This window comes from Peromyscus leucopus, chromosome 14 (assembly GCF_004664715.2).
Source record: "Peromyscus leucopus breed LL Stock chromosome 14, UCI_PerLeu_2.1, whole genome shotgun sequence".
In the NCBI taxonomy this organism is placed as follows: Eukaryota; Metazoa; Chordata; class Mammalia; order Rodentia; family Cricetidae; genus Peromyscus; species Peromyscus leucopus.
In genome coordinates, this window is record NC_051075.1 from 40,119,135 (window position 1) to 40,141,604 (window position 22,470).

General features: G+C 39.7%; 1 protein-coding gene across 6 annotated transcripts in view; it reads left to right on the forward strand.

Annotated features, from left to right (window-relative positions):
• The window catches only part of Lrrc9 (leucine rich repeat containing 9), a 76,940-nt gene that overhangs the window by 29,293 nt on the left and 25,177 nt on the right, over positions 1 to 22,470 (forward strand). For all 6 annotated transcript variants that reach the window (XM_037210611.1, XM_037210615.1, XM_037210613.1 and 3 more), the window contains exons 13-22: positions 3,127 to 3,259; positions 5,709 to 5,831; positions 6,841 to 6,956; positions 7,569 to 7,781; positions 12,507 to 12,626; positions 14,321 to 14,512; positions 15,744 to 15,869; positions 18,716 to 18,850; positions 20,203 to 20,380; positions 22,187 to 22,407. In XM_037210611.1, the coding sequence (XP_037066506.1) occupies positions 3,127 to 3,259; positions 5,709 to 5,831; positions 6,841 to 6,956; positions 7,569 to 7,781; positions 12,507 to 12,626; positions 14,321 to 14,512; positions 15,744 to 15,869; positions 18,716 to 18,850; positions 20,203 to 20,380; positions 22,187 to 22,407 (1,557 nt within the window). The remainder of the gene's footprint in view (positions 1 to 3,126; positions 3,260 to 5,708; positions 5,832 to 6,840; positions 6,957 to 7,568; positions 7,782 to 12,506; positions 12,627 to 14,320; positions 14,513 to 15,743; positions 15,870 to 18,715; positions 18,851 to 20,202; positions 20,381 to 22,186; positions 22,408 to 22,470) is intronic.

Here is a 22,470-nt window from a genome sequence, read left to right on the forward strand (position 1 = left end):
ATCAGAGGAATGAGAACACTGTCATTGTGAAGCACCCAGAAGACCAGATGAGCTAAATGTCTATACCACAATGGCAACCAGTGAATAGAGATAAGCACTTGGGTTATGCATCAGGAGACAGGCTCTGATAAGTAGTTTGGACAAGAAGCATGTCTTGGGTTGCTTGTGTTTTATACACCAGAGGGCTGGAACAGAGAAGAAGAACCTGGCTTCAGTCTATGTTCCTATTAGCAGATACAGCAGGTGGCCAGATGAAGTGTGGACTGTACTTGAGAGTCTCCTAACTCAGCACCAATTTTCTCTCTGGTAAAATAATGAATCCTCATTTCCTGGGCCAAACCTTCTCATCCTTCAAGACTCAGCTAAGGGTGTTCTTCTCTCTGTAGCTTTCCCTGATTCTCAAACAGTTAGAGCACTCTTTCCTAATTTGCAAGTTAAAATTTTTAAGTCAATTAAAATGAAGAACTAGACAAAAAAGAACAACCAGGCCTCTCATTCCAGCTGCCTGCAAGTCTGAGACAGGAGGATTGCAATTTCAAGACCTGTCTAGGCTTCTGAGCAGGTCCAAGGCCGCTCTGGACAACTACCTGAGACCTTTTCTCAAAATAAAAAATGAAAGGAATCCTGGGATTACAGTTCCATGGTAGAGCATTTGCCTAGCTAGCATTGGGAGGCAAATAGGTTCGGTCCCAAGTAAGTGGGGGAGAGATGGCAAACTGTATACAACCCAACAAATCCTTGAACTTCAAATTTACATTTACATACACTTGTCAGCCTTGTGTGTAGGGCTTAAATCTTTGACAGTGAAATTGACCCTCTTAGAAGTTTTGGCCCCAGCCATAACCACATCTCATTCTACTTTGGATGGTCCTTAGGTTCTTAAACATCATCTTCAGCCCAAGAGCCACCTAGCTTGTAGGAGCCTTCTTGGCTCCCACCAACTTAGACTTGGCTTTGCCCAAACACTTTTGGCAGTAGTTTTAAACAACTAACCTTCACTGAATTTCTGTTGTGTGATATTTTGTTTGTGTTGTGACAAGTAAAGCACTTGGAAAGGCTCACACCTTAGATACCAGCACTTGGGAGGCTCACACCTTAGATACCAGCACTTGGAAGGCTCACATCTTTGATTCCAGCACTTGGAAGGCTCATGCCTTTGATCCCAGCACTTGGAAGGCTCACACCTTAGATCCCAGCACTTGGGAGGCTCACACCTTTGATACTAGCACTTGGGAGGCTCATGCCTTTGATCCTAGCACTTGGCAGGCTCATACCTTTAATCCAGCACAATCAGGAGGTGGAGACAGGAATATAAGGCAGGTAGAGATAGGATCTCCCCCAATTCAGTCTGAGGATTCATAGAAGTAAGAAGTCTCTAGTGGCTGTTACTCTGCTTCTCTGATCTCCAACAAACTTTGTCAGAACACAAACAAAAATCATACAACAAATTTCACTCAATTTTCCACTTAGTTTTCAAAGAAACGAATTTCCTGCTTTTTATTTCATTGCTTTCTGTGTTGTGCATGGTTTCTAGAATAAGAACAACTGCTTGACAAGTTTAAGAATAAAATTGATTGGATCTTGGTACACATGCAGCAGGCTGGATAGGATGAAGTTCCTCCCTGATGTTAAAGGGAGCGTCTTATCTTTGACCGCCCTTGTGCTGCAGGTTAAAGAGCAGGCATGGAAAACTCTGGCTAACCCTCCAAATTGCTAAGCACTGAGTTCATTGAGTAGCAATCACTTGTTATTCCAGAACTTTCAATGTGCTGCAATGCCATCATTTGTAAACCTTTCTCTACTAGTGCATAAGGGCAAGGACTATGTTTATAGACCAAATTCTCAGTAAAATTGTACTGAATGAGTGGAAGATGGTCATAACACCTATGTATGTATGTACCTTAGTACATTTTCTGCTCTTAAATAATTTTCCTTTAAATTTCTCTTTGGATTCCCTCCTGTCTTAAAGCCCAAGCCACCGGTCCACTATTGCTTTCTACTCATTTAAGAAGGGTACCTTGTCTGATGTATCTTGAGATGCCTTATATTTTTAGTTCCTGTTCATAGTTCCTGTCTTCTCTCTGTCCCCTGAGAGCCAAGGTTAGAGCGAAGTTTCCCAATGCTATGCACCAAAACTGTAACTAAGCACGTAGTGATGTTCACTGCAGGGTGAGAAGATCATTTGCTCAAGTGTGGAATTTGTAGACCCAGGAATGACGCTTTAAGTGTTTGGTTTTTTAAAGAACTTCTTTAAATAGCTTTGGGTTTCAATTAGAAAAAAAAGAAAAAAGAAACCTCTGTGCATGTGGGGTGTGTGTGTGTGTGTGTGTGTGTGTGTGTGTGTGTGTGTGTGAGAGAGAGAGAGAGAGAGAGAGAGAGAGAGAGAGAGAGAGAGAGAGAGACATTTCAGAAAAGACATAATTCTAAATAATTTTGGCTGTTACTCAAAAACTAATGATAAATTTAAAACTCTGAGGTTGTGACAAGGACAAATAAATCTGAGTTCAAATCATGACTTTGCCAATTGCTACATCCATCTTTAGATACTCATATAATCTCTTATCGCTCTAATTTTCTTACTCAGAACAGCGATCTATTTGCTCTTTAGAGTGGTCTGTAATTATTCCTGATACAATTTGGAAGAAGTGAAGTTTGTCACATAAAAGCTGATGTTTGTGCACAATTAGAAACGTTTTTGTTTCTGGAAAATCTTGTAGACTGTATGGTATACATGGAGAAGAACAGGATCCTTCCCTGATGTAGTACCTCACCTCCATGGGGCCTTCTTTTTGGAGTTAACAAGAGTTTTCCACGAGTCCGTGTTGAAAGCTGTTGAGCCCTGCACCACATGGTACTGTGGCTGCTCTTGACTCTGGCTCACTTCCTGGGAGCAAATTTTGTTCCTTATCACTTCTTTATAGACCTATTTGCATGTGAATTTTGAATATTTAAATGGCTTTGCATAATGAAGCTGCACCTGGAGGTTATCTATTTCTCCGCAGATTGCCTTGGCAGACGCAGAAACATAAAATGAGAGCTATCTGCATTGAAGTAGGGATATTGTCAGTTTTGTTTAAAAAAAGAAGAAGAAGAAGAAAGTCCTCAGATGTGTTTCCCCCTTTCCAGCCCCCTCTCAGAAACGAAGCCGTTACCCTTGTGAACAGCCTCAGTATGTGTGAGTGCCCCCGGATTGAGTTCCTCCAGCAGAAGTGTAAGGAGGAGATGAGGAGTCTGGCAGACTGTGACCTCTTCAGACACGGTAATACAGACAGTGCTTCTGAAGTCGCTAGTCCCTGCTTCCTCGGTCTCTTCCGAATTGTCTTCGTTCTCGGTTTTCTCCAAGAGATTCTGTCCCAATTGTTTTACGTCATTCTCACACTATAGTGCCATGTTTCTATCATGTTTCTATCATGTTTCTATCATGTTTCTATCATGTTATCGGCGCTGTCAGCTAATACTCAGTGTTTATTGTGTATCAGCCTTAGGAAGAAGCGTCTTTGTTACTCAGATATTTCATCCACCTTACACACGTTTTCGGAGTCTGTGTTTGTTCATGTTGTGTTGCACCATAAGAATGAACCCAGAGGTCTGTACGTATATTTCTTTACACACACTACCTTCACAAGAAGGAGCAAAGAACTGGCTTGTGTGTGAAATAGCCAGATAAAGTAGTGAGGAAGGTTGGACTCCACTGATCTGAGTCATCACTCTGAGGTGGTAAGAAAACCTGATTGACTTGCTGTCGGCAGGACACAGGCTGGGAGGCATGTGGATTAGACATTGTTCTCTAGAAGGCAAGCTGCATGCTAATGTATTCAGTTACTAAATACTATCCTTGCACTTAAATAGACATCAGCATTGTCGGGGTGTTCTGTGTAGCGTGGGTCAGTTGAAGAAAGAAGGCACTCCAAGATGAAATTTTGAGGCCTATGTGTCAGGAAGGTCCAGCCTTTCTAATGAACTGAACCCTGAACAGCCATACAAAGGCGTATTTATTGATTATTACACAAAGTTGTTTTTTGGGTAAAGTATTTCCTCATACCAAGGTCCCTAATCTAATCTATATGTCTCACTAAAGGAAAGCATCACATTCCTCAGGACTTTAGTCCTTTATTATGCATCATTGGCAATACACAATAATCCAAGAGCCTCGGGTGTGCCAGGGTGTCTGGTGACCAAAGCCATACGAAGGCTGTAACACCCCTTCAGTAAAACAGTTCTACAAATCAGGGAAAACAGTCACTGTTTTCCACAAAGATTCTTTACTGGTTACCACACTGATCCTTCAAGATCAGAGTACTTCTAGAAAACAACTGTTCACTCTAATGTCTATCCCAGACACAGCGACTCTGCTAAATTCCAACAACTCAGGGTAAGAACAAGAACCAACTTGCAAGACGCCTCTGGAAGGTTTTATTTCCAGGTTGGGAGAAAGGCCAGTTTATCAAGCCTTCTCTTGCCCTGCCTTCCACCGCTTATCCTTAGTTCCCTATGAACTTAATTTAGTGCTATTGTATGTCAGGAACTGCTTGGTTTGTCTGAACCAGTTGCTATGTCGTGCCTGCAAATACCGATAATCATGTAATCAAATACAAAGTTACAGTTACTATAATAAGTATCAATGTGAAGTATTGATACATACAATAAAGATAATAGATAATCAGGCTAGGGATTAAGGGCACCTATTTCTTTTATCTCTCAATCACCAGACTGACCGAGCATTGGATAGGCAGCACTTTGGTTTGTGCTCAGTCAGGACACCTGCTGTGGTTGGAGCTGTGGCATGGTAGTAGAATGCCTGCCTGGCCTGGCATGCCTCAAGCCTTAGGTTTAAGCCCCAGCAGCACGCATACACTTACTGAGTCTTTGAGACTAGCCTTCCAGGATCCAGCCCACAGTTCCTCGGGGATGCTTCATGGCCAACTGTAAACTGTGCCTGATTTCCCCTTCTTTCATGTAGTTAAATAGCATCAGAAACTCCAGTTGATTGCAAAATCAAGAACTCTTTCCTTGAAAAACTCTGACACTTTTAAATCATTCTTTTCCATTCCCATTATTAGAAAAACCTCATATTTACTATTTACTTAATCCTCCCAAATTTACTATTTACTTAATCCTCCCAAAATGCATTTTCTAAAGCAGGTTCTCCTGATTTACATTTTGTATCTTATGTATGGTGAAAATAAAGAAACAGGACTAGAGAGATGCCTTAGTGGATAAGAGCACTGGCTGCTCTTCCAGAGGACCAGAGCTCAGTTCCAGCATTCACATTGGGTGGTTCAGAACCACCTTATAACTCCAGTTGCAGGGAATCCAACACTCTCTTCTGGAACAGACACTGTACTCCTGTACACAACCCACGCTCAGACACATACATATACACATAAATAAGGATAATAAATAAAATTGTAAGAGTCCTGTTTCTGCCTTCTAAGTGCCAGGATTTTAAGTGTGAGCCACTGTGCCCAGCACTTAAAGGTGAGTTCACTGCAGTCACGAAGCTCCTTTCGTGACCAGTTCATTTCTTTAACAGATAAGCCTTAGCTCCTATTTTGAATCAAGTTCTGTGCTGTGTACTATATAGTAGCAAGCCAGATAGGCATCTCTGCCTTTACAGGACGTTATGTCATGCTTGAGGTTAGTAAAGATTACACTGGAGATGGGTTAAGGTCGTATTTGCTCAATTATGTCTCCTTTTCCACATTTAGGCACCATCCTCATTTCGAAGGTTTTCCTTGGCCAGAGTGTTCAGGCTCGTGAACAGGAGCCCATCAGTAAAGCCAACTATCCCACGGTTAACTCGGTGTTCATGCCGCAGAGACATTTGCTAGGTATGTCTGCCAAAAAGAAAAATGTGTGGTTTCATACCTCTCAATACAAAGCATCTCTACTTAATACAATAGTTTATAACATAGCTAATGATCTAACCTCTACGTAACAAGACCTATAAACTTTTCTACAAAAACCTACTTCTGGATACTAATGATTGTTCTGTTACATCAATAAGGTGTGTGTGTGTGTGTGTGTGTGTGTGTGTGTGTGTGTGTGTGTGTGTGAAAGAGAGAGAGAGAGAGAGAGAGAGAGAGAGATTTATTTCACCAATTTTATTTATTTTTTTACATACCTACCCTCGACTCTCAGTATCTGAGGAATTGTTCTAGAGTTTGCACACACACACACACACACACACACACACACACACACATACACACACACCACCTATAGATACCAAACTTCATGGATTCTCAAGCCCATATCAAATAGTGTAGTGTATGCATGTCACCTATACAGTCTTCCTGGGTACATTACACCATCTCAATATTGTTTTAATACCTAATTCAGTACAAATGAAAGGCTGCAAATCTTGACTGTGTTCAATGTTCCAGGAATATGACAAGAAAAAAATCTGTACATGTTCATTACAGACATTTTTCCTAAAAAAAAAATATTTCTGCTTGGCAGTTTTTGAATCTATGGTTGCAGAAGCTGTGGAAACAGAGGTTTTCATGTGTAAGTGTGTGCAGTGTGTATACACAGGTGTATATGTGTATTAGTTTTCAAATGATTAAAATAGGAACCTTTAATAAAGGTCTTAGAGTGCTCTATTTATCAAAACTCCATGGTCATTTATTCGTTGGTAAAATGCTAAGCATAAGCATCAACCCTACTCTGGAGAAAGAGCTGTTATGGTTCTGACATCCATGTTGGAGTACCGGAGCATTTTTATAACTGTGGGAAATTGGTGGTAGGGCCTTACTGTTACTTCTTCATCTGTCCTGGGGTAAAAAGGTTTACTGTATTTTGAATGTTTGTCTTGCTTGGTTTTCTTTTCTACTCTAGATTCTATCCTGGGACAAAGACATTGTGATTGTGGCTATCGGCAGTACAAGTGGTTTGTCTTTGACCATGACCTTGTTTTGCCAGAGTACATCGTTGAATTTGAGTATCTCACAGTGGTACGCATTGCATTGTTGTCCGTTTTTACAAGCAGGGATTCCTTAACTGGGAGTTGAACAACAGAACAGTAGTGTTATGCTGAGCTTGTATTATATGTGCTTATTCATGCTGTGTGTGTGTGTGTGTGTGTGTGTGTGTGAATGTACAATGGCTGTTCTGTAAAGGTCTGCATTTCCAAAGCATATCGTTATGGCACCTGAATGCTTTTGTTATGTGAGCATATTATAGGAGTATTATACAGCGGTAATATCACTGGGAAAGATTCAAAGGCCATGGATGCCTATAGAGTAAACATGGGAAGCTGCTCCCCCCTTAGCCTCCTGCCCCTTCTTTACCAGCGCGTCCACCTAACAGCTCTGTGGGTTTGTCTGCAATCCTTTTCGGTTGACGTCTATGACAACACACAGTCTTAGCTAGTAGAACCAAGCTCTACGCCTTGCTTTTCACAGTACATTGTGAACATATGTTGTACATAGATGTATAATTTCTTCTTCCTGTTAGATATGATGTTATTGTATAACTGCAAAAGTCAATTCTTTTCTATATAGCATATTTGGTTTTTAAAGTAACAAATAAGCAACTGAATTTTAAACATTTGAAATATTTTTTAGGTCAAAGTTCACTCTTTATTTTCTACATTAAACACTGTTATTCTAGAAGAAGGCAAAAAATATTCTGAAGGATTAGTATTCTCACAGGATTTGAAATTTGATGATGAGGTTATGAAGATGGAGCCCAAGATTAAACCCCGCCCAAAACTCATTAGTTTGGATGATAAGACGATAATTTCCCTTGCTAAGACTAATGTTTACAGCCATATTGTGGTGAGTATTATGAGAATAAAATGGGAAAAAGGAAACTTGAATTTGAAGTTTGAATCTAGTTTATGGAGTCTAAAGTTACTAGGTTAATGTCTCCTGTTGCCAGGAATCATATAATTTGATTGAAAAGTGCCCCGCCCCTCTTCATGTGTAGACTAGACCAGGGTTCTCCAGTAGTAACCAAGTGAGAACCACGTGTGTCTTTTTAAATTCTCCAATGACTTTGTCACAATCTTGTCAAGGCAAAACTCGTTTTAATGATACATTTTATTTAGCCCAAATATGTAAAATATTTCAACATGCCATCATTATTAAAATTTATTAAGGAGACATATTAGTATTAAGTCTTTATTTTGGAGTGTATTTTCTACCAATACCATGTCTTAATTCAGTCTAGTCACGTGTTGGACGTTCAATAGCCACATGAGGTGGCTTTCCAGGCAGCCAGTGCTTTTATTCTGAATGATCAACAATCTCTCTTTAAATGATTGAGGTAAAAGCAAAAAGTATCTAATCCGCGTCTGGTATTAATCAGTGGGTACAGGAAAGCTTTGTCTCTACATGTGTAGCGGAATTTGAGCTACTGATTAGAGTGACATGCGTACATTGAGCTGACTCTACTTGAGATGGTAACCTACCTGTGTTTCTGACTTTGAGTCCTACCAGTTTCAGATGTGCTGCTACCGTGATTTCCACACTACCCCCATCTCTGATCTACTCTACTGTCGTAGCCTTCTAACCAGGCCTTCTGAACTCCAGGAATTGCCACTCACCTTGTGGTCTGCTAATCAATATATAACTAAATAAAATTCAGGGCAGGAAAGATGGCTCAGCCAGTAAGGTGCTTGCCACCAAACCTGAAGACCTGTGTTAGAACTCCAGAACCACATTTGGAAGAATAAACCTTCTGCAAGTTGTCCTCTGACCGCCACATGTGTGCCATGGCACACACATCTACATATACATAACTAAGTGGATGAATAGATAAAACAGACATGGTGTCATATTTCAAAAATAATAGGAGGGAGGTTCTGGGAGGTGCAACAAAGCCCTGCCCCAAAGCCTGCTTCACTCAACCTCCCATAATCTTCTCAAACTGCCAATCGGATCTTGATAGTTCCGTCCTATCTCAGATACTCCTACTTAAAATCCTCAAATGTTTTGCCATTACTCTGAAATGGCCCCAAAGTCTTTAACTTGGCCAATAGCTTATAGGCCAAGTTAAAGCTGTTGACACAATTTCTTATCAACCCAGTGTTATCTTAAAAAAAAAAATTAAAAGTTAGACACAAAGCTATCTTGAGGAAAGGGCAGGTGGTTTTTTTCTTAAATTACCCATAAGAACTCCAGGGATTGTCATCAACTCCAGCCATACCCAGTACAGTATGTGGCACACACAAGATGGTCTTTAGTTACTAGTTCAAAATGTTTGTGTACACACACACACACACACACACATACACACACACACACACACACACACACACCAGGGACACTGGGTTGGGTTCTTTGCTTGTACCTGCAGAAGTAGTAAATGGATGCACCTTGAGAAACCAGATTTTCTTCCCACATTGCAGTATCTCACTGTAGGTACCATGGGAGCTGAAATACAGGTAAAGATGCAGAAATGATTTTGATCTTTGAATTTAATTACATGACTCCAGTGCTACATTTCTAGATTCATGGTTCAAGAAGAAAATCCTAAAGTGACTGAGTGCAAAGTTGAAAATAAGGGAAATTGACAGTTCTAAGTTTATTTCCTAAGTTACTAATTTCAGAAAACATAGCTTTCAGAGTGTTATAAGAGACTGTGTTCATGGAACTGGATTGTCACCATCCACTGGATATTTAAGTCTAGATGAGGTTAAGTCTGTCTTAACTGGTTGTCATTACTAGTGGGGGCTTCATGTCCTCATCGCCTCTTGAGCTGTCAAAGTGCAGAATGGTAATTATAGAAGTGGTCTTCTCGGTTAACATGTTGAGAAAAATACTTTGAACTACAATGCTGAGATTTCCACATAAGAACGAGAAACTTTCATGATAAAATTTAGTAATGAAATGTCTCTAAAAGATGAATGTACTTGATTAGACTGAGCCCGGCAGCATGTGTTCCTCTAAACTTAAAGGGATTAAATAAAAACCAGGAAAACACCCACAAAAAGTGGGTGTTGTAAATAAAAATAAAAATAGGAGCAAATAAGATTTCATGGCACTTGGCCTGCTGGGGATTTCTTCACACTTAGATGTCTGCTTTGATTGACACTTCAGATTCGACTATACTGCACAAAACCAGGAATTTCTAGGACTGCTAGGAATTTCTCATTATCATCGTAGGAATACCTAGACATTTTGTCTTCTCTGTCCTTTGTGTGTGTGTGTCAGTATGATAAAAGAAATTCAGAGTGCATTTCTTATTTTCCTCTTAAACACTAGTATTATTATGACATCAGGAAACAAAATTTACAAAAACAAAATAAAAATATACCCCTATATCTTATGACACTGAATTTTATATTCTCTTATAAACAATCAAGTGTTAAAATTAGAGTTGTCAGTTGTAAATCTGACTCTTAAGTTCATTTTTTTCACCTGTAATTTGCTTAGAATTAGCTATGTCAAAGGCAGCAAATTAACTGTTGGTTGCCTGTTCTAATTAGACTTCTATTGTCTTGACAACACCTGACCAAAAGCAGCTTGGGGACAGAGGCATTTATTACCACTTAAGCTTTTCTGTCCATCGTGAAGGAAGTCATGGCAGGAACCTGGAGGCAGGAGCTGATGCAGAAGCCATGGAGGCATGCTGCTTACAGGCTTGCTTTCAAGGCTTGCTTAGCTTGCTTTCTTATACCACCCAGAACCACCAACCAAGAGTGGCCTCCCCAGGCCTAGAAGTGAGATGGACCCACCCACATCAATAATTGATCAGGAAAATGCTTCATAGACTTGCCTGTAGGCCCTCTGATGGAGGTATTTTCCCAACCAAGGTCCCTCTTTCCAGATGACTCTAGCTTGTGTCGAGTTGACAAAAACTAACCTGGACAGTACTGAAAATGAATAAATTACTCTCCTCACCTCAACAACATCAGTTTCATTTAGTGAATAAATATATAAACAATGGAGGAAGACGGGAATCCTGGATAAGCTTTATAGAGATGAGTTTAATATGGATTTTTTAAGGATATGAAAAATCTACTTGTTTATAGCTGCCAGACAAAGAAAAGACTCTGTCTTATAGGAACACGGTTTTGAAAGATACTAGTATCTTGCAGGAACACTGAGAACTTCAGTCTAACTCAAATGCAGGGTTGTGATGGTGGGAGATGAATGCGTGTGTTGGAATTCAAGGAAGATGTGTGAAGCCGAGGCAGGGGATTTAGGAGATTGGAGCCACATTATGGGATAGGTTTTGGAAGCCAAATTCAAATGTTTTCAGAATTCAAGGAACAGAATCTCTCTTCTAAAGATCCTAACTTTGGTATCTTGTGGGTGGTCTTAGCGGCACAGTCAGGCATGTGGTATGAAGAGTCAATAGGAACTGTAGCCGTGGTCCAAAGAGGAATCAGTGCAAGGCACTGGTGTGGGTGAAAAAATAGACATCTGGCTTGAAAAATACTTCTATAGTCAAATGTATATGGAAAAGAAGGGAATGGTAATCAATAGATAATGAACCTCTTAAGCCAGGCAGCCTCGTGGAGAAGATGAATTCCATTCGCGATATATTAAATGTGATGATACATCTGTACAAACTGTCATTGATTTTTAGAATCTTCTGCACAACTTAGCCATTTATACATTTAGCCAATTTTTGAACACTATTGGAAATTGAGTTGTTTCTTCCCGAGAGGAACACAGTTGTATCCCCAACACAAAATGATTGCAGTGCATGGCCATGGCTGACAGTACACACCCGAATTTATCCCACAATGCCACGTGTGCCTACTGTAATCGGTTAGTTGTACGGTACATTTCCTTGTGCCATTTTTTTAAACTTTGTAGTCTACCCAAAAATGCCTCTTCACTTGAGACTATTCATAACAGGGAGTTTTGAAGACAGAGAAGCATGTATGCATCATAAGAACTTCTAAATATAAAACTGCAATGATGTTCATTTTGTGTATCTGAGGGTGAGATGTACAGAGAACATCTAGGCCTCCTTCTGGTGTAGGCTTGGTCTTAGATGGCCTGTCATCTTCTTTGACATTCTGTCCCCCTGTTTCAAGACTCTTCAGAATTTCTTTCTTGGCCCAGTGGCTCCCCCAAGGTGCACCCTGTCATCTCTTTCCTGTGAGGTTTTCTGCCTGATGTCTTAAATCAGGAGAGCCTCCATTGTTCACTGGCTAACCTGAGAAGCAGATCTTTTCTAGTAAATACCTTAATCAAAATATTTATTCACTAAAAATAAATTTTGCCAATTATTAACAGACTTAGACCAAGTAGGAAGTCATGTTAACCACCTACCAGTCCCATTGATGTTGTTATAAACTATTTTTAACTTTCAGCATCACACTGCATATTTACTTACTGTATTAGCATCCTCTGGATGTTATTCAAAACAGCTGTGTGCTCATTTTGCATTATTGTAGATGATTTAATTATCCTACACTTGAGCTTAGCCAAAAGGCCAAGAAGTGGTGATAATTATTCTAAATATGTTAGATTTTAACACCTAGATTGTGTTGCAGAAAGTAACGTATTTTGTTTTTTAATTTACATTTTATTTTGCTTCAGAATCTGAATCTACATGGGAATAGTTTGAGCAAACTGAGAGATCTTTCCAAGTTAACCGGACTTCGAAAATTGAATATTAGCTTTAACGAATTTACTTGCTTAGATGATGTATACCATTTGGTAAGAGCTGCTCTTCTGAAATGTAAATGCAAAATCAAATGCATAGAGGAGGGAAGATGGTCTGGACCTAGGGGAAAGGAAATGTAGGTCAAAGGAGAGACACTTTCAATTATGAGACAAACACGTTTGGGGGATCTCATGTACAGCACAAGTGGTCGCTGTGTTAATTAAGTGGCCTTATTATTTATTTTATTATTTACTACAAATAAAATGAAGATACATTCAAATAAACCATGCAGATGTGCAGCTTGGAGTACTCTTAACAGAGAGCTTGCTCATAAGCAGCCCTCATAGAAAGAGAGGGGAGTTGCTACCTGGGTTAGTGCAGCTTCCTAGATCCCTCTGCCTAGATCCTCTCTCTCCTGCACTTGCCCCCCCCCCGGGGGGGGGCTGCCACCCAAGTGCACATTGCTCCCATGATAGTTTGGCTTTGTCATCTTAGGAAAGGCATGTTTTATTGTTGGCAACCAGTTATTTGATTTCTAATCATTAATTTCAGAGACCGCGCACAAACAGTCTAGAATAGCAGAAAACAGGTTATCACCACCGTGTAGAAATTGTATCTTCGCATTATACCTTTCAGGTCCCTCTTAAAGATTTCCTTCGGCTCCTGAATCATTCCCCACAGTTTACCTGGAGAAATTTTGGCTCTAAGAGCTCACAGCGTAGCAGTTAGTGTCCTTCTTGGCACTTTCCATTGTATTGTTGTGAGCAACTAAAATGGAACATCCTAGTGTAATGTGCAAGACTCTGAGAAATAGTAACACACCAAATACTATGATATGCTGCTATGAAAAATCATTTTGGACAATATGTAATGAATGAAAATCCCAAAAGCATATAAAACAATAGGAAAGTATATATGTGAAAATAAAAAAAACAATTTTTACTTCTTTCTAGCAATAGACTTACAGATGCTTTCCAGTTTTCTTCCTTTTATTTATCTTTCGTTTTCCAAATTTTCAATAAATAATGTGTTCATTTTATTATTGAAAAATTATTTAAAACTGTGTGATTTTTAACTGTGCTGGTGGGGACTGAAACTAGGACCTTGTGCATGCTTCGTAGACATGCTAGCACTTGCCCAACTTTTTATTTCAGATAGGTTCTCAACCAGTGTCTCACGCCAGCCTTGAATTCTCTCTGTAGAGCAGACAGGCCTCGAACTTCTTATCCTCTTGCTTTGCCTCCTGAGGAGCAGGGATCAAAGGCCTATACCGTGAGGCCCAGCTTTAGAGACCCATGCACCTCAAAAAAAAAAAAAAAAAAGAAAGAAAGAAAAAGAAAATTATAGAATAAAATTACATTTCTGTCTCCAAGGATGTGCTTTGTGAATGAAAATATAACCAGAAGTCTAGGTGTAAAGACGTATTTTATTGTGGGTAACAACTTGTCCTGCAAGTCACCATTTGCCTGCCCTCTTGTGCAGAAAGACCTTGCAGTTCTGTGTTCAGAGAGATGGGAAACCTAAGCTGTAGTCTCTGAGAAGGATTGGCTTTGAGTGTGTGTTTGCTTGTAATCCACCATTGTCAAAGCCATAATCTGACTGAATAATTGACCCAGAGTATTGTTACGCTATGACAGAGTGACTCTTGTGTAGGTTTTCGTGAGCATTAGAAGAAAGCATGGGATGTGTTAAAAGAAGTGGAGAAAAGCACTTGGTGAATACAGACTCCTCTCTGTATGTGCTGCAGTATAACCTTGAGTATCTGGATGCCAGCCATAACCACGTGATAACTCTGGAGGGATTCAGAGGCCTGATGAAACTGAAGCATTTGGACTTGAGCTGGAACCAGCTGAAGAAGACTAGTGAGGAGATCAACGTGTTGTGCAAACACACCACGAGCCTTCTCACCCTTGACATTCAGCACAACCCCTGGCAGAAGGTATGTGACAGACACCATTAGAGAAGCAGATGCTCTCGTTCAGAGCCGTTCCTCTGCCTTGCTGGCCAATAGGAGCCAGACACAGGCAAGCTGCCCCTGTGTCTTGTGAGTTTAGGGTGGTGACCTAATGTATCAAATGTGATGTCATGCCAGATATCTTGTAACCTGTGACAGTTTGAATGCATTATTGCTCTAAGAGTGATTGATGTCATAGCCATTTGCAAACTTCTAGAGAATTCCTGTCAGTGTGCTAGAATGCTTTTGTAATGACACACAGGAGCCAAGGAGAATACGATACAGTGAGGGAAGCATACTGTTAAGAAGGGAACAGAATTTTACAATGTGCCCTAAACCCTAGATGATAAACATATAAGTTTACTTTGCAATTTTCATTATTTATTCTCTTTTAAATGCAACAATCATGTCCCCTATTAAACCTGAATAATAAAATCATATTCTGTTATAGAAAGAAAATTGAACATTATTTTATTATTGTTCATAGTATATATTTAAGGTTATCTCCAAGTATTTTAAATGAACCCAAATTTATAATTTTAAATATCTTCATTGCTTCTAAAATATTCATAGAGCCAGACACTGCACTTGAGAAGCAGAAGCAGGAGAATTGTGAGTTCAAGGCTAGCCTATGTTCTGTAGTGAGACCCCATCTCAAGAATAAATAACTAAATGACATTTGTAAGGCTATGTTTAATATTTTAAAAGTACTAGTAAAATGACCAATTCCATTAAATGGACTATATTACTAAATTTATATCATTGAAATTCTTCTTTTAAGCTAAGTAAAAATGAACTATGTTTTTCTTTGGCCAAAGCAGACTTCTTGAATGGTCACTGTCTCTCTGTAGTTAAGTTGGGCATCAAAGGCAGGAGATTTTTGCTGAGTCCAGCACCAGTTCCCTGGCTTACTGCCTACTTCATAAGCAGGAATCACCACCTTGGTTCCCATCATCCTTTTCACCACAGACACTTTGCAACAGCTCCTGGCATCTCCCTCCTTCACACCCAAGAAATCAAACAGGTTTATCCTTACATAATTTAATTCCAACTATTATTTAAAGAATTAAATTAAGTCTTAAGTTTTATAAGTATATAGTAAAAAGAGAGATGTACAGTTCTCAATTATATGGAAAGAAAGGAAGAACTACTTTCCCGTGCCATAATGCATGTGATATTTTATGTAAATTAACTTTTTGATATTTTTTTTCCTAAGCCAACCACATTGAGGCTGAGTGTTATTGGCAGACTAAAGACTCTTACGCACTTAGATGGACTCCTCATCTCTGAAGAAGAAACCAGAGCAGCTCTGAAGTTCATTAATGGAGCAAAGATTACTCAGGTTGGAGTAGTAGGTTACTATTCCTTATGTTAGGTGGAACACACAAATAATACTTACAGTGGAAATTAATGAGGCAATTCCACGTAGTTTATCTGATAGTCAAAAGAGGTTTATTTTGGGTAAATTTACAGCAAGCAAAGGAGTCAGTTACGGGATCCAGGAGAGGTGAGGTTCAGTCCAACATGGTTCTCTGGAGAACTCTGACTTGGTCTGTAGTCCAGCATCCATCATCCAGGATCACGAGGTAGCCAAGAGAGCGAGCATGCAGGCATCTCAGGTCTTAAGGGGTCCCTGTCTCTGCCCCAGGCAGTTACCTGCTGCCTACTAATTCAGGAGTAAAGCACAGACAACCGCTGCTACAAATACTTTTTGTGTTTATTTTCTTTCATTAAGTTTGACATTCTCTCCTAACACATTAATAAAAATCAGCATATAGTGAGCTTACCACTTGACGATGTTTCTACTTCACTGTACCCCCTCCATAACTCTCCATGAAAATGTTACCTTGGAACAGCCCCAAATGCCACTCCCCTCCCCCCAATATCTCCATAGCAACTATTTTCTAGTCTCATGAACTTTCTAGAGCCTGTACTTCTAGAGCAGTATTTGTGTATTCAGTAAGCTTAGAAGACTTTCAGAAAGTAGTTAGTGCAGTATCTGCTTAGTACCAGTATTATGTGTAACTGGCTGAAAAAAAAAAAAGACACTAGCCTGTTAGCCTGTGGAGAAAGAAATACCTCCACTACACAGATAAATAATCCTGTGCTCTGGGTGTTGGACTTGTAGATTAGTGACAAAGCATTTATTTACTCAGCTCGGGTTAGGCCCTGGACTTGATCCCCAACGCTCAAAAAAGATGCTAGCTCTTTTGCCTTATTTTTTGTGGAAAACTTGAATGTTAGTTCTGTAACAACACAACAATTTGTTTGGGATCTACTCAAAATGGAGGGAAGAAAATTTTTATTGATAAGATTATAATTAATGTATTGAGAAAGACTTAGAGATTTGTCCCAATAGAAATCAAAGACCACTAAAATTGTTAAGGTGTGATATTGGTACCAAATGCAAAGACAGACCAACAGCTTGGATCATAGACCCAGGAGAGACCCAAACCTCTGGGAGAGCTTGACAGACAACAGACACACCTTTGCAGACCAAATCAGCTGCTCAGTAGAAAGTGCTAGGGTGAATACATTAAAACTCCACTGCGAAGGCAAAACCAAGAATGGTTTAGAAGAAAATGTATTTGTGATTTATTCTTGTGACCATGGTTTAAGAAATTATTCACAAGGAAGGAAGCAACAGATAGAGTTTGTCTACAATAAAATTGACACAGCCTTCCCTTAAAGGATGCTATGAAGGAAAGAAAAATAGGTAGCATGCCAGGGAAGGAAATTTACAACCCAAGTGTCAAAATGTGGTCTCTATCAATATCCAGAATGTGTACAGAAAAAGATGACCAACTAAGTGGGGGGCGGGGAGGAAGGGGTTTGAAAAGGCATTTTACTAGATAGGATAGCAGAACAGTCAATTAATTTAGAAAAAAAGATTCTTTACCACATTAGAATTGAAAAATGAAGTCCAAACCACAGTAATCAGTCAATTATCCTTAATCTTACAGATTGGTGATAATTGTAAGTTTCAGCCAGAATATGAAATAGTAATTATAATTGTTACAATCACTTTAGAAAAATTGTTTGACTCCTCACACCTCTCTTCACTTCCTACCTCTGTCTCTGTCTCTGTCTCTGTCTCTCTTTTTCTCTTTCTCTGACTGTCTCTGTCTTTCTCTCTCTCTGTCTTTTCTCTCTCTCTCTCTCTCTGTCTCTCTCTCTCTCTCTCTCTCACACACACACACACATACACACACACACATTTCTATATCTCAGCAATTTTGCTTGGGATCATATTCTCTGAAGAAACCCTGTGTATGTACAGGAGCCATGAACAAGGGCACAAGGATAGCCACCATGGTAGTGTTCTTAATAACAAAAGCTTGGGACAAAACATCAGCATTCACGGTCAGCAGAGTCATTAAGAGAATACTATACAAGGCTAGAGATGTAGCTCAGTTAGTACTCAAGGGCTTGCCTAGCATACAAAAAAGCCTTGGGCTCATCCTCAGCACTGCATAAGCTGGGCATGGTGCTCACATCAATATCTCCAGCACTGGGAGGTGGAGGCAGGTGAATCAGAAGTTCAAGGTCATCCTAAACTACATAGAAAGTTCAAGGACAGCCTGGGCTACATGAGACCTTGTCTGGAAAAGAGATTGAGGAAGAGGGAGAGAAAGAGTCACAAAGAGGGAGCTCACATACTACTGACTACCAATGAACTCCAGCTAAATGGTGAAGCATAAATCTCCTAATGTTGAAAAGGAGCAATGGAGCAGAAAACTTACTGTTGGTTTCCAAATAGTTCAAACAGCGTAAGGTATAATGACGTGTTGTGTATGCACACAAACAAGACTGAGAGAAGAAAGCAAGTGAATGGTAGACAAAAATGCTGCCATACGGGGCGGGTGCAGAGGGCGTGGGATGGGACCATAGGAGCTTGCGTGACAGTGGTTCTGTTCTAGATCGTAAGTCGGTTTCTTGAGGTCGTTATATTGGTTGCGGAGTATATAGCGTTCTTAAAGCTGTGTGTTATCTTAGAATGCTTCAGTGTTTGCAAAACAAGAAAAATTGAAAGTTAAAACTTACATGAATGTGGAGGATATTTTAAGAGATGGGAAATTAAAATCGGCTAGGCTATTCATCTTTCCTGGGAAACAAAACTTCTCAGCTATGTATAAATGAACATCAGTGTGCTATTGCTTTTACTAATCATATTTTCTATTTTCTTAGTTAACTCTCTTACAGAACTCTAGTTCTAAGGAGGAAAGACCTCGGATGCTTAGCATATGGCCTTCTGCCAAAATTCTGACCCAGATTTACAAGTTAGGACCACATTTTCATCTGACTGGGAATTGGTACGCGAAGGTAACAGCTCTTTCTACCAAACCTTATACCATCTGATTTAAATGGATCTTTGTATCCAGCGTTGGTGTGAACCATGAAGAGGACACAGACAGATGAGGGCCAAAAATTTAAGAGATAAAGTAAAATAGGAAAGAATACTTAAGATGTTCCTTCTTAGCAAATGTCAACTGTACAATACACTGTTTTGAAAGGGAGTCATAACATATTTTAACCCCTCGGAACTTATTTTTCCTGAAAAGTTGGAACTTTGTGCCCTTCAACCCATTCCCACAAGCTCCCATCTTCATCCCCAGAAACCACCCGTCTTCTCTCTGCCTCCATGAAGTTGATTATTTAGATTCCACATCTAATTGAGATCACTGTTTAATTTATAACACAAGGCTATCAAATTCAATGACATACCTTAGATATTTATCATTTTATTGGTCAATTATGCTTCAATAAAGAAAACATATGAGGCAATTTATCATTTTTAAGATAATAAATGTACCATATGTATGTATGTATGTATGTATTATGTATGTATGTATAAAACATGAAATGCTAAGGCCAAGTTCTAAATGTTACAGGGGGTCGTCTTCAACTGTGGTTATCACAGAATTGGAGATTTAGGATAAAGATTGGCTATAAACTGAAAGGTAGATTTTTATACTAAGTTTTAGCCAACTTAATGCTCAGAGCCAGAGATCAAACCAACATTTTAAAGACGAGGGAGCAGGAATTTTGGCAAGAGAATCAGAGTTATCCAGGCCTCAGCCAGGGACAAGTCACAACCCCCACAACTTCTGGCTGTATAAGGCCACCTGACCATCTCAGAGTCCTTTCTAGACATGAAGGACAGCAATAAAGCTAATAGGACTCTTGAAAAGGGGAAATATTGGTGACGTTTTTATCATATAATATATGGTAATATTGGGCTGCAGTGCAGGCTGAGTGAAAGCCTTGGTGGTCCTAAGTTCTGGAATCAGAATGTGTCCCAAATGAGGCCAAGACGGCCAAGTTTTTCTGTCTACCACTAACAATGAGCCAAGCTTGGAAGGACTATTCCCCGAGGGAACGTGGCTCTGCAGCTGAGGCTGTCCCGAAGGGACTGAGCTCTTTGCCAGCAGATGTCCCCCTGTAGCTGCAGCGGGAACTCAACTGCCACTCCATTGTGTCCATAACACAATAAACATCCCCGTTAGAGTCTTTTCAAGCTTTACTTTTCCCGTAAATGAAGAATTTCCAGTTCCTAAAGGAATTCTAGCATTTACTTGTCACATTTGGACTGTTCTGTTCATTTTTTAAATCTAATGATTTTGAATTTGTTTGCAAGATTTCAGAAGTAACATGTAATATGAATTATTGTATAGATAACTGCCTTAAATTTAGATGGACAACATCTCTTTGAAATCACAAATCTAGAAAAATTGGAGAATTTGAAATGGGCATCATTCAGCAATAATAACCTCTCCAAAATGGAAGGCTTGGAGTCCTGTGTCAACCTGGAGGAGCTCATATTGGATGGCAACTGTATCTCAAAAATAGAAGGTGAGACAGAGACTTGGTAAGAGCCACCAAGTCTCAAGTAACTCAGTACTGCTAAGGGCAGAGTTTCCAAAGGGGAGGATGTCTAGAGAGGCTTCGATAAGGCCTGGGTCTGGGTCTTCTGAATATCGTTGACAGTACTGGTGATGAACTTCTAAGCATAATGAGCTGCGGCAGCTGACTGTCATCCCTAGGCCTCTTTCCTTTCCTAATGCAAGGAATTACTATCTATTACCAAACCCAGTGAGCAGAAGCGAGGTGGCCGTTAACATTTGTAACAGTGAAGAAATGTATGGATGAGGCTTACTTGGAAAAAGATCAAACAGTCCTTTTGCAAGGAATTAAGGTTATATTTAGAAATGTAAAGAAGAACAAAAATGAAATTATACTTACTGGAAATTAAAAATGGAAAATGTGTATACATTTTCTATGACTTTACTTACAAACCAATACTCTGCATTAATAAGGCCTCATTCATAATGAGATAAGTATGTTCTGACTACTTTACGTTTAAAATAAAAACATTTATCCTATACCAGAGAGTAAAGTGAAATTGCCTTCCCCACCAAGTATCTAGATTCTTCAGCTCACTTTAGTCTGTGCTTACCTGAAACTAAAAAGCCCAACATTTAGATGGCATGTTCTAAAATGTACTAAATTAAATATTCTTGTGACTATCTCAGGTTCTCTCCAGACCCTCACTTGAGGCCTTTAATGGCAAGAATTGAAAGAAATCTTCTGTGACCTGTTAAAAACTGTCTTTATTTTCCCTTCCTAAAAACCATTCTATTTAATCCCATAACCCCTTAGAAGTAGGTTTGACATGCCCTTTGTATGGCTGAGGAAATGGAGGAGTGTCTATATCATTTACCTGTAGCAAACTATGACTACAAAGTTCTTATCTATCTGCCAGGTGTGTGGTGATACATGCCAGAAATCTCAGCACTCAGGTGTCTGAGTCAGGAGGACTAGGAACTGTGAATTTGAAGCCAATCTGAGCTACATATTGAAACCTTATCTTTAAAAAAAAAAAAAAAAAAAAAAAAAAAAAAAAAAAAGTTCCTCCTTTCAACTGTTCTCTCCTGCTTGCATGCTTCTCCATTGCCTGCATGCTTCTCCATTGCCTGCATGCTTCTCCATTGCCTGCATGCTTCTCCATTGCCTGCATGCTTCTCCATTGCCTGCTTGCTTCTCCATTGCCTGCTTGCTTCTCCATTGCCTGCATGCTTCTCCATTGCCTGCATGCTTCTCCATTGCCTGCTTACTTCTCCATTGCCTGCATGCTTCTCCATTGCCTGCATGCTTCTCCATTGCCTGCATGCTTCTCCATTGCCTGCATGCTTCTCGTTAGAGCCTGCTGGGCGTAGCCAGCTTCTACACTTCATTCTAAAAATAATTTTAAGCGCGTTATATGAGAATTTGGGCCAAATGGTTGTCATTAATACGGCTGATTCTATAATTTCCGGGGGGTTATACTCTGGTTTCTAATCTTCAGTGTTTTATGAGAGCTGGTGGCTATTTTATCTTTATTTTTTGAAGGAGAAATTGTTGCCTTCAAAGTGCCTTTCTTTAACACCTAAGAAAATGAATCTACTTAGAAATTCAAAATCAAAATTTGATGCGTGAGTGGAACTTTTGCACATGACTGTGTCCTTCTGAAACACAAAGAAAAAATGATGGAATGATTTATTGTCACAGGGTCCTTCAAGTTGTTTAAATTTACAGTTAAGAGCATCAGTGCAGTGGCTAGCTCGTTCTTTGAAACTAACCTACTGTCTGAATTGCTCCTTGACTTTGCTGGTATTTCAGGCATCGCCCGGCTGACTAAATTAAGTCGCCTCAGCATGAACAACAACCTGCTCACCGGCTTGGAGAAGCATACTTTTGATAACATGCTTCATCTCCACTCCCTTTCTCTCGAGAACAACAGGATCACATCGCTGAGCGCTTTACAGAAGATGTTCACTCTGATAGAGTTGTACCTAAGCAATAACTACATAGCTGTGAATCAAGAGATCTACAACTTAAAGGTGACCGCCTGGGCTAACAAGTTTCTGCTTTTCCAAGCATTTACTGTTTGTGGATGCTACAGA